Consider the following 17,089-nt stretch of genomic DNA (forward strand, 5'->3'; position numbering starts at 1 on the left):
TTTCTTTAGTGTTGAGTTTGATACGGAGACATATTTCTTCACCGGCTTTTGTGTAGTTTCGAGAAGGTGTAGTAATAATTTATTTTGAAATATCCATTTGTTTATCTTTGCTACCGGTACTGAAAGCCTTTCTTCATGCTTATGGGCCGAGGTTCCATCCTATCACCACCTTGGTGGTTGTTTTTTTTTTCCGAATACTGTTTAGATTATTTTTATATCTGACCATTACAACAAAAATGCTACTTGCCAAACATAGCAAAGGTTTAGAAAAAGGTAGAAGCGACAAAACGTGCTTGGGACAAAAGTAGTGCAGTTTAAATTTTGTCCCGGTCGTAAAAGTTTTGAAATTTAGAAAACAAAAACATGTTCCAAATCTATAGGCCTATGAGTACGCCAGTTAAAATAAACCTTGCTAAACATACAAAAAAAAAGTCACAGAGCTGATAGTTGTGAAGGGAACATTCTTGGTTAGTCTTGCATCTTTATCCTCAGCCTGACAAAGCCTTGCTCGGTTATTCCTGGTAGTTTTGCGTACTTGTAGAGGCTTTTGACGCAGGGCCGGTTACTTGAATTACCAGAGTCAAGTTTTGTGATTGTTGAAGTGTTGTTGCTGGGGAATTATTCCATCCATTAGTTGCCACTGAATGAAAAGCAGTCCTTAGAATGCGTTGCTCAAGCGCACACCCCGAGAGTCGAACCAGCGCCGCTTGATCTTGAAGCTTTGTCCATGAAGTCACGCGCTAAGCTACAGAGAATATGAAGGCGTGCAAAGAAAAACCCGCATAAAAAAATCCTTCCAAGGGCAAAGCAATTTCAAAACGCACCGGGCCTTGCAAGATATATAATAACGGTAGAAGTATAGCAGACACCAAGGAGTTACAAGATATTAGCCCATCGTTCACAAAGCCTGAGAGGATAATTTGGGCCCGGTGCCAATGCGATCGTCGGACCCCAAATCAAGACGCGCTATATCCAAAGAATACGTGATGGTTTCTTCAAACTCCTGGGCCTCTAAAACCATCCTGAGTTTAACTTCATGAACTTCCCTGATCGTTCATGTCATCACAAGAGAAAGAAACCCAAACTGTCAAAAAAGAGGACATTTGAGCATTTTTAGTGTCCTCGGAAGACAGTTCATTTTTCTTGAAAAAAGATAACAAATCCTCTTAAAAGAGAACGTATGGTAGCCCTACAATTGCATATATTTCTTATTGTTTATCTGTTCATCGTAATACCATACACGCATATTTGTCAACGCTCTAACTAGTGGAATCTTTTAGCTGACTTGTAGGCTATTGTTTTCATTCATGCAACTACTATAAACTTATGTTGCATTTTTATCAACTTTGTGTCACATACAATTGTTTGCTTTCTTCTTGTCTGGTTGCGCAATGAACGCGAGAATATCTTATAACTTAATCATGCTTCTTCTTTTATGTTTAATTTGCTACTTTGTTTTGTCAACATAATTATAGGCTAGCTGAGAGTGGCTGCTTGACTCGAAGACCTCCCAGGTCACTTCGCAGCCTCCTGTTGCGATATCCACACATTCTAGGCTACCAGGACAGTTGGTTTTATTTGGTATTGCTTTGTAAATGCAAATTTTTTTGTAATATTGTTTTGTTTTTTTAACCTCTGGTGCTATCATACCCGCAACAAAATAAACCTATTAATCAATCTTTAGTCTGCTGACCGTGTCGTTCTTAAATATCCTATTTCCAGGGCACCGAATGGAATGCATGGTAGGTCTACAGCAGCATCACCTGACCTGAACTCTGGACAATCCTTTTCCACATGAAAGATTTGTTTTGGTAGCCAGAGTATGGCTAGATGACAGCTGAAAACGTTCTTGTTTTTTTTTGTAACATGGGAAATGCAGTTAGGCTATTGGTTGGTTTCGTTTGCTTATGGTCTTGGGTTTAAGTTTGTAATTTGTAGGCCTAGTTTTCAACTGAAACTGTGAATTGGCAAGAGACATTAACCGATGAAACCTTAGCCCGCAAACTTTCAATCAATTGAAATGGTATCCTCTGAACAAGGCGTTTGTGTGTTTTGTTCTTCTTTAAAATGTCAGTTGATGGTTTCAATTTACAAATAAAATATACGGTAGGTAGCCTACGATACCGTAGGCAGAGATTTATTTCACCATGTTATTATAGGCTATTTTGAAAAAAATTGAATTGAATTTAAAAATGTCGTGAGATTGTTGAAATAACCAGGTTGTTTTCAATTGGTTGTTCTTTGTCATATCAGGTAGAGTACCGCTAACACAATTGGAAACTCTTTGAATTGCACTATTGTAAATTTGATTGTAGCATTTTTGCTCACTCTACTTGCGAAAGATTAGCCTACGCTACTTCCATTTGCGTCTCTACTTCCTTGTTTTTAAGTTTTCCATCAAAAACACGAGTAGCCTAAGTAAGTTATTAGTAATATTAAAGTAGCGCGTACGTAAGTAAGTGCAAAAACATACAAAGAGATTGCCAATGTAAGATAATAAAGATTAAAATAGGCTACTGCAGCCTATTATGCGACAGCCTATAGCCTAATTAGCAAGGAAGACAATTGCCCCCTACCCGAAATATATTATACTAGGCTATATGCAACTGACTAACAGGCTTGTAAGCTATTGAAAAGCTGGTTTGGTTTTGAATTTTTATCCTCGGACTAAAAAAGCCTTGATCTGTTACATCTCAGATCTAATATGAACATTAGCCTACTGTGATGTATTTTGTGCAAAATGTTTACTAACTAACTGAAGCCTACCATTGAACCAACCATTACAGGCCAGTGTTCTTCGGCAGTCGAGTGTAGCAAGAATTGAAAGTGATAGACACGTGTTTCGCCCATGAGGCTGGGCTCATCAGTAACCTATCGCACCCCTATTTTATGCCTCGTGGACGAAACACGTTTTTATCGCAGTCAATTCTTGCTGCACTCGACTGCCGAGAGGCACATTTTTTGGGGGAAAAGTCTTGATAACTAGTGTGGAGGCTACACCGGTATGGTTAGCGAAACACAATGCTCGCTGTTCTATAGTAAGTAGCCAGGTAATGCTGACGCCAGAAAGATCGCTCCTTCTCAACAATGTAGATAAATGTACGACAGACATGTCCCTGCTTTAGAATAGCCTCGAATCCGCTTAGGTGAAAGAAAACTTCTTCCAGGAATGGTCGCTGATACTTAAGACCCTTGACTAAGACTTGAAGCATTTGCCGATTCCATTTTCGTTGCATTGTCTACACTACTTTTTATCTGTCCTTCATTAGCAGCCTCGTGGTCCTCTTCCAAAACGCACTTTGAAACAAAACTGGAAGCAAACTCATAATCTTAAAAAAGAGTCCTCTGATAGAGAAATATTCCGGTTTTTCTAAAACCGGAAAGGATGTTGATTGGATTCATGGCCTTCTTATCAGCAACCTTCACTAATTTGGCAACATCATAAATGGTTAATGGCACACCAGGTTCCTGCAGCAGTAAACAATTCATCGCACGAGCAGAATACAATTTAAAAGGACTGTAACGTACATGTTGCAAGGACCATAAGCGGACACATCTAGTGGTTACATTTGCTGCAATCCGGATGAATGTTGAGCATTGTCACGCCATTTTCTTTCGCATAATCAATAACAGGAATGGATAAATGAGACTCGTGATTATGCAGCAACAGCAGTGCTGGATTATCCTAATCATCATTTTTGAGTTTTGAATTTTGTCCCACATAATGCTTTTTGGGAAAAGTGTTAAATTCAACGATTACAAGGTCACCGAGAACGGGTGTTTTGCATTATCTTGAATTGTAGAGCTCACCTCACCACCTTCATCTTCTGACAGATTGTCAGATGACAACGATGAATCCGATAACAATTGAATCACTTGAGCACTATCTAAACTTTCTTCAAAATGCAATTGTTATTTCGCAATTGTTATTTTCTGATAACTTTCCAGAAGCTCTTTTTGTGACGCGTAACCAATTGAACAATCCAGTACCCGGAAGGGCAATACGTGTAATGACCCGGTGCAAAGAATTAGCTTGTTAAAGGCGTGCCAATGTAACGTTGGTTGCCCAAAACGTTGCAACCAGAGAAAGCAATCTTGTGATTTGGCTACTTCCTCGTTGTAAGCATTGTTGAAAATTGCCTCGCTAGGTGGTTACAGAAACAAAAGAATTCATCCCAACCATCATAATTGGTCTTTTTTATGTTGATTCAACGTCGTTGCCGTCGTTAGCTAAGAACATAATGGAAGCACATTTCTTTGTGAAAGTAGTTTACTCAGCAAATGAAGCAGCAAAACTTCAGAAACAGCAAATGAAGCAGCAAAATTTCAGAAACAGCAAACGAAGCAGCAAAATTTCAAACTTAGGACGCAAATTCTTTAAATCTAGAGCTAACTGGTTATTATAGAGCTAACTGGTTATAAAGCATAAAGCCTATGTATGTAAATAACTGAGTAAGGGAGTGATCTTGTTGAAATAGTCCCGTTTCAAATGAGATCAAGTGTCAATTTATAAACGAATAGATATTCTTTAATAACTTATAATTATGCGGAACGCTTTATTTGTGTAACAACACCTTCTGAGGTTTCGTTTATTTTGAAATCCGGCTTTTAATTTTTTTTAACCATTTAAATGTTGGGTTAGCCTGGTGAGTTACGAGTAACAAAAAGTTGTTTAGGCCTACCCGTTAGGCTACTGCCGAGAAACCTCGACAAACGTAGTTCGAACACAGTCTCTATACTGTATTACAGACTATATAGAGACTGTGGTCCGAAGCAGCACTCGATTTTAAAAATCATCGGAAATGATCAATTGTCAGACAAGCTTAATTATTTTTTACTTTGCAATGGTTACGCCATAAACTACATATAGCCTACTTTTCATCGTATCCCGGCGCTTTGTGAAGTAGTCTGTTACTATGTTAAAGTTCTGTTAATATGATTGAAGAAGGTTTCCTACATGCTAAAGTCATGCTACAAACTTGTGACTACAGGTTATTGTGTTTGCATTTGCAGATTACGTTTAAGTTGAAAAGTCTACACGGAAGTGATAGTTAGGTTAGGTAGAGTCATTTTCTAGATGAGGTTTAAAAAAATAACCATCAAATGCAATTGCTCGCATCGTTTTGTTAACAATTTAATTTAATTTTCTTTGTCCGAATACAAAAGAAACGATATTGTGGAAATAAAATACGGCAACAAAACCAACAAAAGGAAAAAATCGCAAAACCGCAGGTTATTGTTTTAAAACGTGTAGATATGCAAAGATTTAACTTCATGACTAGCCTAAGCTATATGTAGGCATATCGATGACGATGAATATTGTTAGGCACCGCCACCAAACCTAACAGCTCAAACAAGTCGATGAGTTGGTTGAAAAAACAAAAGCAGCACGGTGATAGCCTAAGTAGCCTACTAACAAATATCTGCACCCAGTGGCGTACGCAGGATTTTCTCAAGGGGGGGGCATTGAGAGAAGCGTAGCCAGGAATTTTGAAAGGAGGTTTTGACGACCGGCGGGCGAAGACCGACGACGTTTTCGCTTAAGACGACACCCAGCGGCGGGGGTCTGGGGGCCTCCCCCAGAAATTTTTGAAAAATTACTTTGAATTTGGTGCATTCTGAGAACATTTTCAACAAAAATGTGGGTATGAATATTCCTGTAAAACGTTGCTGTCAGGTGGCATAGCAAAAGGATGAGATCATGTTTTCTTCGGCATTTTTCGGAAACAAAGCCAAGTCTCTATGTTTTCTTGTTGTTAATTCCTGGCTGAGATGTTTGAATGTTTGGTATTGGCAAAACTCGCTCTTTTAATGCAGTTTTGTTTAAAATTAGGCAAGTTTTTTTTAGACTGAAAGCATCATTCCCAAGCATAAAGAGACTGAAAGCATCACTCTCAATATCGTGACGTTACACGCGTGCCAAAGTGGGGTTGTGACCCCCACCCCCCCACCCCTTGTCTACGCCACTGGCCATTGATATCCCAGACGTCTTCATTATATCCCAGTATGGTTTTAGTTTAGACTTTATCCACTTCTCTCTCACTAATCACTATAATAGGCTTACAGAACACTATGCCACATTGGCATACCTGGGGTGGGGTAGGTGGATTGGACCATGTATTTCGTATTGGCTTAGTCTATAAAACAACATTGTTACAGTAATTGCTTTGACAGAGCAATGCAAAACATATTAAATGCCTTAATCTACGTCGTTAACTACTAAAACATTTTTAAGGGGGGGGGGGTGGGCATGGCCCAATGCCCCCCCCCCTGCGTACGCCACTGTCTGCACCTAATGGTAAGTTAGTAAAAACAGAGTGAGACTGTTCACCAGGCATTTGATAATTAAAGTAACTTGCGTTCTTCTAGTGACTATTTACTAGGTTAGCCTACCTCCTGATGTAGATGATTGATAACTAGCTTTTTGTATTTCCGACGTTTCGTCAGTCAGCACGACTGACTTTATCAAGGTGGCTAAAACAGGTTAACACAACCTGTTCAGCAACGATGGCACAACACAAAAACATACTGATAGAATGAATAAAGTAAAGCAGCAAGAATCAGAGTTAAAACACGCAACAAGATGACTGCAGGTTTAACAGAATACAGTAAATGCCTAAAACCAGTAGGCTACTTTCCAACAGCGTAAATTTATCAGGGGCCCTCGCTTGTAAGATAAATTTACGCTGTTGGAAAGTAGCCTACTGGTTTTAGGCAATAGGCATTCACTGTATTCAGTTAAACCTGCAGTCATCTTGTTGCGTGTTTTAACTCTGATTCTTGCTGCTTTACTTTATTCATTTTATCAGTATGTTTTTGTGTTGTGCCATCATTGCTGAACAGGATGTGTTAACCTGTTTTAGCCACCTTGATAAAGTCAGTCGTGCTGACTGACGAAACGTCGGAAATACAAAAAGCTAGTTAGGCCTATCATCTTTAATATCAGGAGGTAACCTAGTAAATAGTCACCAGAAGAACGCAAGTTACTTTAAATATCTGCACCGTTATTACCTCGAATTGACTATCAGTCGCTAATTAGTTGCTGTAATCTCTAAACTGATCTTCAAACAGGGGCGCCGGAAGCGGGGTCCCTGCCCTCAATTTTTCTGTGGATGGAGGGGCAGGGGAGCAATGGTGCCCTTTTAAGGTCATGTAAACTACTGCACATTTTGCAATATAACAATTTCTGCTTTTCGCTTTTAGCCTAATTATAGCCTAATCTTTCATTTTTGCCTCAAAATTAATATTCACTTATTCACATTACAAAATTCTGCAACACAGTAGGTTACATCATTATAACATAGCATGATGCGTTTCTTTGTTTGGGCTACCGGACACTTGTATCGTTACTCGATATAGTGAGCTGATAGATTAGCATTATCGCCATATCTTATCTTAAAAATTAAAAAAAAAGTTGGCCTTTTAGCAACAAAAGTGCCCTTTTTTCATAATCCTGCCCCCACCCAGTCAAAAATCGTTCCGGCGCTCCTGTCTTCACATGCACAGGACAAAACTCAATGAACAAAGAAACGTATTAACGAACTTGAACGCGATTATGTCATAACCATGGTCCGCCGCTTTGCGTTAACTCAGTGGTTACGCGCCCGGCTCAAGATCATGCGGCGCTGGTTCGACTCTCGGGATGTACGTTTGAGCAACGCGTTTCAGGACTGCTCTCCATTCAGCGGCACCTAGTCAATGAAATCTCAGTAGGCCTAATCGGCCCTGTGTCAAGAGCATCTACAAGTAGCCTATGCGAAACTACCAGGAATAACCTGTCAAGGCTTTGTCAGTCCGAGGATAAAGATTCAAATTTAGCTGTGACACATAAAAGGGAGGCGAAAAAATGCGACGTAACACCTTGTGTGGCCAAAGTGAGGAGTTTGATAAATAGCCTACCTCTTTTTTGATAATGACTGATAGGTTGGGAGTCCAAAAAAGTAGCCTAATGAGTCTCAGTTAAAACTTGCATAAAATTCAAATATATAGGCTAATTTGTTTCAATGTGTTGCGACCGTGTCAAAATCCTTTTATTTAATAAATCAATTTTCTTTTGAGTGCGCTTTAACGTTGGTATTTTGTCGCTTCTACCTTTTTCCAGACCCCTGCTATATTATGGCAAATGGTATTTGCTTTGATGATCGAAAATAAAAAACATGATGATGATTGATGGATTGAATCTTTATCCTCGGACTGGGAAAGCTTCTTGCAGAGCTTAATCCTGGCAGTTTCGCATACTTGTAGAGGCTTTGAATCACTGACGCAGGCCCGGCCACCGAGATTGACAGAATAAAGTTTCTGATTGTTGAAGTTTTGTTGCCGTGGAACTATTCCATCCATTAGATGCCACTGAATGGAGAGCAGTCCTTAACGTGCGTTGCTCAAGCGCACGCCCCGAGAGTCGAACCAGCGCCGCTTGATCTTGAAGCTTCTTCGTTCCAGAAGTGACGCGCTAACCAATTGAGCTATCGGGGCAGTTTTTCTAGTACCGTTTTCTAGATCTCTGTTATGTTTGGCATATAGGCCTATTGATTTTTGTTGTGATGGTCAGAAATAGGAACTAGGAATAGAAACATTCTAAACTGAACTGCGTTTATCCCTTCAAAACTCGCAGTGGACAACAGAAGTTTTAAAAAAAGTGTGTATACTAGCGCCACTTAGCGAAAAAATGACCACACATAGCAATTGTTGCCTGGGCAACAAGCGCTGCCAGATAAGGAAATGTGATACTAAATTAAAAAATTCTGGTGAAATTTAGAGGTTTTTGGTGACAAGCTTTTTAACCTTGGAACCGGATAACTTTTTTGTGAAATCTGGTGAAATTATCGCTACTTAAGTTTTTTTAAGAAAGTTTTTTCAATTTTTTAAACTTTTTAGCCAAAAATTCCCTTTCGTATAGAAAACGTTTTACAAGAGGTTTGCGCATACGTGATAGAAGTATCTTATGTCTTAAAAACTTTTACTATTTTCAGGCGAAAGTTCTTTATTCAAGGAGTCTTAAATATCTGGTAAAATTGTATGCAATGGTGAAATTTTAGTTACTTTTGGTGCCAAGCAGCTTACAGCATCTGGCAACTCTGCGGCAACCCGAATTTATCAAAAAAAAGGAACTACGAGCTTGGGGAGGCTTGCCAGATTGGCCTTTTTACGGCCAACTTTGTCAAATTTTGCCTTTTTGAAGTGGTTTGGCCGACAAATTTCTCTTGGCCTTTTGTCTGTTTTAAAATTTCCTGATTGCCACAATCATTTTGTTTAGATTTTCTATGAAAACTGCAAGAAAAAATACTCAGGTAATAGGTGTGCTAGAGAGAGGCACGTTGGCAGCCCACTGTGGTGCCATGACATAAAAAATGATAGCAAATAGGACCGTAACAGGTTCTATTTGATAGGAATAATAACAAAAAATAAACTATATTGTTGCAGTTTAAAATATATTAGCACTTTTCTCTTATACTTTGATAGATCTGTACTTCAGCTAAACTTTTATATGAGATGCCGCCTAAAAAGTGGAAGACCAGTTATGAGTTGACAGTGGCCCTAGGCAAGGGCGCCGGAACGATTTTTGACTGGAGGGCCATGATTATGAAAAAAGGACACTTTTGTTGCTAGAAGGCCAATTTTTTTTTTAAGTTTTAAATTAAAGCGATAATGTTCATCTATCAGCTCATTATTGAGTAATGTTACAAGTGTCAGTATGCAAAGAACAATGGCACGGAAGAGCATCATGCTATGTTATAATGATGTCACCTACTGTAATACAGAATTTTGTGTCGTAAATATTATTTTGAGGCAAAAATGAAAAATTATAATTAGGCTAAAAGCGAATACTGTAGCAGAAATTGGTATATATATTGCAAAATGTGCAGTACCGTAGTTTACATGACCTTAAAAGGGCACCATTGCTCCCCTGCTCTCTATCCTCAAGCTCCCGGTTCCGGCACCTCTGGCCGTAGGTATAATTCCAATTGGGATAAAACGTATTTTTGGGTGAAGAAAGCTGCAGGTAGACCTGCAAATGCTTATTGCAGGCTTTGTCACATTACTATAGCACCAAAAGCGAGTAATATTTTGAGTCATGAAAAATCAGAGAAGCACAAAAAAGAACCCCAGATAATTTGCAGATGCTAGGTGTGTGAGTGGCTTATAATGTAGGTTTCTTCGTTCTGCAAATGATCTAATAACTTTTGTATAATTTTACCAAAAAATCTTTGCTGATGATATTACTTAATCTTTTTTTGTGCATGTTTGCAAATCTTTGATGGTATGTGATAATTACTGTTTTCAAACTGGGTTATTTGCCTCACAAATATTGTTTCCATGCTTATTTTATCTTGTTTGAGTTTGGCTTTTTTTGGCCTTTTTTTCTAACTATTTGGCCTGAAGTTGGCCTATTTTTTGTTGAGTTGGCCGTTTTTGCAAATTTCAATCTGGCAACCCTGCTTGCCATATGTCAGACCAACCAAGTCAACTGCTTAGCCGAGTGGTGAGAACCTTGGAACGGCAATCGAAAGGGCACCGGTTCAACACCGCTCAAGAGCATGCGGCTGTGTCTGTGGCAGGACACTTAAAGGTATGCCTGAAGGTAGTCACAAAGATTGGCTTCCTTGCCTTCCCATCCACTTAATCTAAATCTTCAACCACCGGGTACGACATGCCTGGATATGACAAACAAACAGTGGTTTGACGCCTCTACATGTCTACAAGTGTGCTGAACTTCCAAAGATAACCTTTCAAAGCGGCTTTTTCAGTCTGAGGATATTATGTTCAATCTGGCAAATTCAATCCACTACACTTTTCATTAGGCTGTCATTCATTACGGTACTACATGTGTGCTTCTCTCTGTTTTTGTTTTATATTTTGCTATTTGTTTTTTGGGTTTTGTGGCCGTGCTAGGCGTGAACTTTTTCACTCCACCCTTGAATGATCTGAAGATGCTATTACTATAGCGAAATCGATTCTTATTTAATAAATAACACTAAGAGGTTAGATTGTTGTGCAAATGCCAGCATTTGATGAATGTAAAATAGCAGTACCATCTAACTACTGCTATATAGCCTACTACATAATTTTTCATTCAGGCACGTTTTAAACCTTTCAAGGTTTTGCCCCCTTTTCTCATTCATTAACGTACTGGTAGGTCTATATCGATTTTTGTAGTTAGTATCTTTTTCGTCCCGGACGCGTTAATGACGAAAAATAAAATGATTGATTGATTGATGATGTTAACTAATCATATCAGGAAGCCGCAGACCAATAGCATTTTTTTAAGCACCATATTGTGCAAAATGTTTGCCAGTTTTGATTGATTAGACTCAAGGGTGGCGACTTTCTTAAACGTGGCTGCCTTTCAGTGTATTCCAGGAAACATTGCCTTCTCAAATTGGTAAGACGTTAGATCTTCAGTCTCAGAAGCGTACATGAAAAGGAACATGGAGCAAGCTTGCGAAACAAAACAATGCTCTGCTGCCAGATTATGAATTTTTTGTTTAATTTGTGGAAAATTACAAAGTGTAAGGAAAATAAGATTGGAATTGGATTGAAAAAAAGTTTTCAGGAGGTTTCAGCATGGAAATTTTTGAAATCTTATAACTATGTAAAGATGAATAAATAACTCAAAACAATCTATCTTTATATGCAGTATAGGTAGTTACCATATGTGGTGACCATAGCCACTAAAGTAATAGTCCGTCGTCACTTGAGCATGAAGCTTGCCCTTTTTGCCCATTTTTCAACAACAAAGAAAACCTTGTTTAGTAGCCTTGTTAATCATCTTTGTCTTTGACATCTTTGACATCAACATGCAGTACGGTACCATACCATGCATAATGCTTTTCATCAAGCTTGCATGGACGTTTCAAAGGACCTTGACTCAACACACTTTGAAATAATCTATTTTGACCATTTTGAATCGATTCAAAATTTGAAGCAGCTCCTACGTCTATTGTGGTTTTCTTTGCTTCCTGTTTTTTTGACACATTTTAAATTACTGTTTAATGTTTGTTTGTTTTTAATTTAATGTTTGCATAGCGAGCACCAACTAAAATTGTTAGTGTTTCATTCAATTATTGTTAATGAGGATTAACTTGTGATACATAAAGTTCAGTTATAAAATTCAAGTTTTTCACTTATGTTGGCATTTAAGAATTGTTTAGCTTCACTTTTGATTGCCAAAAAGAGGTGTGCCAAATAAAATCAATGCACATTTTTTGCTGTATATAATTCATTTCTTAGTCAAAACTTGTTATAGTAGATATAGTTTTGTCTAGTTTAGATAATTGACGGATATTTATGCATTGCATTTTCACTAGTAACAAGTAAATTTGTCGGTTTACTGACTAGCAATGTTGATTTTTACAGAAAACTTTTTTTAATGTATAATATCATTTTTATTTTGAACTTTTTGGTTTTGTTATTTTTTTCTTTTATTGGTGCCAAGTTTGTGTGTTTGCTATTTGTGGTACATCTGTAAGCTTAAATGTTTTGCAAAACTTTACGTTTGAGCGCATGACATCATGATTAAGTGTTGTCAGGTACCTATAGCCTCAAAGGTTATGATTACGATCTCTGAAAACTATTGTTTCAGTCATCTTTATACAGAGCACAATTTATAAAAAAACTTTTTCTACAACAAACCTACAAATCAACACAACTGTTTTCTTCTTACTATTAAAGCAAAATATGCTTTATTAAAACATTTTATTCTTCTTTTGAAGAAGCTTGTGCTATGCCAAAAGCTATTTAATCCAAACAAACAAGCAAAAAATACAAAATGTTTCTTTGGAGGCATATATATTTTTGCATTCAAAAACACCCAAATGTTAAGCCTGTGAAAAGGATATATAACATTCTTCCTGGAGAGATAACTCTGGTAACCTTCACCTTGTACCATGTCACTTTTAGTTGTTTTTATTCGATAAAGTCTTAATATCAATGTGAATTGACTTCTTCATGCAAAATGAGCTTCAAAAGACAAAGTGACAACTGGTATACACTGATTTTTTGATGCAAGAAACACAGTGTAAGTACCTAAAGATTACACAGTGGCTCATGGCTTTACTAAATTACTGTTCAAATGAAAAAAATGATAAAGACTTGATCAAATAATTTTATAAGCATATGATGTCAACTGGAGTTGGTAATCTTTCAACCTTTTGGTCTTTTGCTGGCATCCTTATTGTGCTAATTGTTTGGTATTTGGGAGCTTGTAGATTTTAAGCTGCCCACGATTCTATGAGAGTACAGAGACGTTGCCAACCATTGGGCACAGGCGGCTTAAAACCTACAAGCGCTGCCATTTGTGTTTGTACAATTTTTTTCTCACAAAAACAGATAAACTGAATTGACTTTAGAACCAGAAGTTCTAGGCTGAGGATATAAACTAAGCTTGGAGAAATTTAGGATCTATTGCATTTAGTTGGCTATCTTATTTAGTGAGCACATCAAACTATCGTTTCGTGTTAATTTAACACTTATCATCTTTTTGTTAGGCATTTATTAAGTTTTTTAGCACTTGCTGTGTGTGTGTGTGAGTGACTGTGTGCTAATTTGTGTATTAGGCAATGGGCTATAATGATGAGAGTGCTACATTGCATCATCTGACAACAAATGATTTCCGTGACCGTCAACAACCAACAACAAGTGAAATAACAAGTCTGCAATCAGACACTACTTTTGGTACGGTAATTTCTTCATTTTTAGTAAGCAAAGTTGTCCGACTATTACTGGTGTGCTTTAGTTATAGTTTTTCCATTATATAATATATAACTAATTAAGATCAAGCTTTGGTGGAGAGTTTTCTTTGTTGAACCACAGACAGAAATAACAAAGTAAACAAAAATATATAACATAATTAAATCAAATTGCAACCATATTGCAACACCGTCTTCGCTAGACAGAGCATGTCATACAAATGGACCAACAAGGCTTCCACAAATAATGCTTTATGGTGAACTAGAGACAGGAAAGAGACCCCCTGGAAGACCAAAAATGAGATACAAACATCAGCTGAAAGTTTCCCTCAACCATGCAATCATTGATCTGGATTCATAGGAACTACTTGCTTAGTGACAGATCACTTTGGAGAAAAAGAATTAGGGAAGCACGGAAATTTTTGAAAAGAAACAGGATACAAAAAGCCCAAGAAAAACAAAACACTAGAAATAAAAAGCTATAACTACCACGTCCCTCACCCTCCAGACAATGTGACTTTTGCCCACGTCTTTTCCATCATAGACTAGGCCTCCAAAGTCACATACGACATCACCATCCAACACCAAATTCATTTGGAAGACGAAACCAATGCTCGGACACGAGCTGGATCCGACGACGACGAGTTATTAATCTTTAAAACCAATATATATACTGTATTTAATAACTATATTTGATGTAATTCGCTCTTCTTGGCGTTGAGCACTTTTTGTAGTATTAATACTATTTATTGTTTATAACATTAAAATAAACTCAAACGTTTAAGTTTATTCTAACTGATTAAGAAACTATCAAAGAGACTTTTATTATATATATTTTGTTATTCATCATCGTCGTGTGAGCATCTGGGGCCGAGGGTCTATCCTTTTGCCACCCCAGATTCACAATGTTCCCGGACTACACTGGAGGGTCTGCTACTATTCGGTGAGTCCGATTCGGCGAGTCCGATTCGGCGAGTTCCCTATTCGGCGAGAGCCTTTTTCGGCGAGTGCCCTATTCGGCGAGTTTTTGAAATTTTTGAAAGGAAATTATCGGGTACTGTAGCCTAATTATAATTGCCGTTTTTACATCGTTTTAACGTCGCTAAACGTTGAAATCGTGCAGAAAGGAATAAAAAGAAAATGTTTGAACTATAGCTAACTGCTCTTGGCTGATGTTTTCTTTTGCATGCGCACACATGTTTGAACTATTAAATTAAAATTCTTCATGTCAGTTCAGTTGTTTTTATTTCTGACCATCATATGAAAAACAATACACGTCAACATAGCAAAGGTAGAAGCGACAAAACGCGAACGTTAAAACGTGCTTGAATTCGTCATGTCAGTTCAGTTGTTTTTATTTCTGATCATGATATCAAAAACAATACACGTCAACATAGCAAAGGTGTAGAAAAAGGTAGAAGCGACAAAACGCGAACGTTAAAACGTGCTTGTGACCGAAGTAAGTTATTGAGTTGAAAGAAATTTGGCACGGTCGCAACACTTTCAGAAAAATTTAAGATATGAAGGGAAAATAAAACAAAGAAAATGTTACAAAAAACAAATAAAATAGATCATGTTTATTTCTATAAGTTAGTACTTTTGAATAGTTAAAATGATTAGTTTAGACCAACAAATGTGTGGCCTACAGCTTGGATTGAAAGGAAGTTCTCGGGTACCGTAGCCTAGTTATCCCGACTAGCAAAAATTTGTTCCAAGAACACAGTTCGTTTTTACATTGTAGTAACAGAATGAAAAGGCTAAACAAATGTGTGGCCTATCGTGTTAACGTCGCTAAACGTTGAAATCGTGTAGAAAAGGGAGCTTTTGCTGACTAGGATACTTTGAAACTGAGAAACATTCACAGAAGCCCTACGCTTTGTTTCAAGAACCCATTTAGCATAACATTTCATTTGTACATTGATTCAACGTCTGAATACATTATCTTAAAAATGCAACGTATCGTAGGGCTTCTGTGAATGTTTCTCAGTTTCAACGTATCCTAGTCAGCAAAAGCACCCTTTTCTACACGATTTCAACGTTTAGCGACGTTAAAACGATAGGCCACACACTTGGTTAGCCTTTTCAGTCTGTTACTACAATGTAAAAATGAACTGTTCGGCTAACTGGGTTCTTGGAACAAATTTTGCTGGTCGGGATAACTAGGCTACGGTAACCTACCCGATAATTTCCTTTCAATCTAAGCTGTAGGAGTGTAGGTCACACATTTGTTGATCCAAACTAATCATTTTAACCATAGGCGCCTAAGCCGTGGGGACCAGGCCCCCACGCATATTTCCGCGTGGGAGCAACTTTTAATGCGGCATTGGTACATAAAACAATAGATGAACTAGCGATCGGCAGCAGGAAAACATTTTTAAATGCAAACCGCAACAGCTTCGCAGTAAATAATCACTAGAACGAGTAGCGATGCTACAATTCCACCCCAGACAAAAAAATCTGTCATTTTTACGTTGATTTAACGTCTGCAGACGTTGACGTTTACGTTGACGTTGACTGATTTTGCTGCCTGTGACATAGCAAAAATCTACCATTTTGCGTCGATTCAATGTCATCAGATGTTGAATGCACCCAAAAACAACATAATTTGCTACGTTGACGCAGCGTGCGTTTAACTTAATGCGCTTGCAAACAGCCTCGCTGTCGAAAGTCGAAACCTCTGCAGAGAATTGTCGCGGCAGTGAATCGGTTGCTGTGAAAATGAACTTGAAGTCTCGGCCCGAGGTTACCACTAACCAACGTAACAAGGGCTGGTACAAACCGCACTGCCCACAGTCGCACAAGCGGCATAATCAACACAACAACGGACTCGCGCAAACTGCATGGCGCACACACGTCCGTTGCCATGGAAACCCGATCAAAGGCGGGGAATATGCGCATCTTTTGTTTCATCTGCAACACGAAAACGGGCGTATTACGGCGAATTGGAACTTGAAAGCTGGTCAGCCATAAGTTGCGATATTGTAGTGAAAAGGGAGCAATGTCAAGTCGAAAACTTAATCAAACGTCTCTCTGTAACTATTTTTCAAGGGCTGTTTACGGATGTCAGCAACTTTTAAATTTATTAAAGGTGACGTGCTGTTGAATTGATGTAAACATGAATGATTTTGCTTTCAACAGGTATATTTTCAAGCGTATGATCAAGTTAGTATTTTTATTCCATTTACAGTATACCTTTTAGTAAACCTTTTCGTCTCTTGTTTCATGCTAATAAATCTAGTTCGTTGCTAAACTTTATGTTGTGCTTAGCTTAAAGAGTCGCAGTCCATCAACCGCTAGCCAACGCAGACGCATAGCATGTGTTTTGGTCGAGCTTTGTTTATAATAATTAACGGCAGGTCGAACGTAGCGATAACTCCGAGTGTGGCAATAAAAGCAATCCT

The 17,089-nt window shown here is 38.1% G+C and overlaps 1 protein-coding gene across 3 annotated transcripts in view; it reads left to right on the forward strand.

Moving 5' to 3' along the window:
* Positions 1-11,243: 11,243 nt before the first annotated feature.
* LOC145781831 (E3 ubiquitin-protein ligase XIAP-like) overlaps positions 11,244-17,089 on the forward strand; it is a 31,585-nt gene continuing 25,739 nt past the window's right edge. The window contains exons 1-2 of one of the 3 annotated variants that reach the window (XM_082593512.1): positions 11,244-11,510; positions 13,557-13,674. In XM_082593512.1, the coding sequence (XP_082449638.1) occupies positions 13,560-13,674 (115 nt within the window). In that variant the 5' untranslated portion in view covers positions 11,244-11,510; positions 13,557-13,559. The other 2 variants (XM_082593511.1, XM_082593510.1) reach the window with 2 other exon arrangements.

The sequence above is a fragment of the Aplidium turbinatum genome, chromosome 13 (assembly GCF_918807975.1).
Source record: "Aplidium turbinatum chromosome 13, kaAplTurb1.1, whole genome shotgun sequence".
Classification (NCBI taxonomy): Eukaryota; Metazoa; Chordata; class Ascidiacea; order Aplousobranchia; family Polyclinidae; genus Aplidium; species Aplidium turbinatum.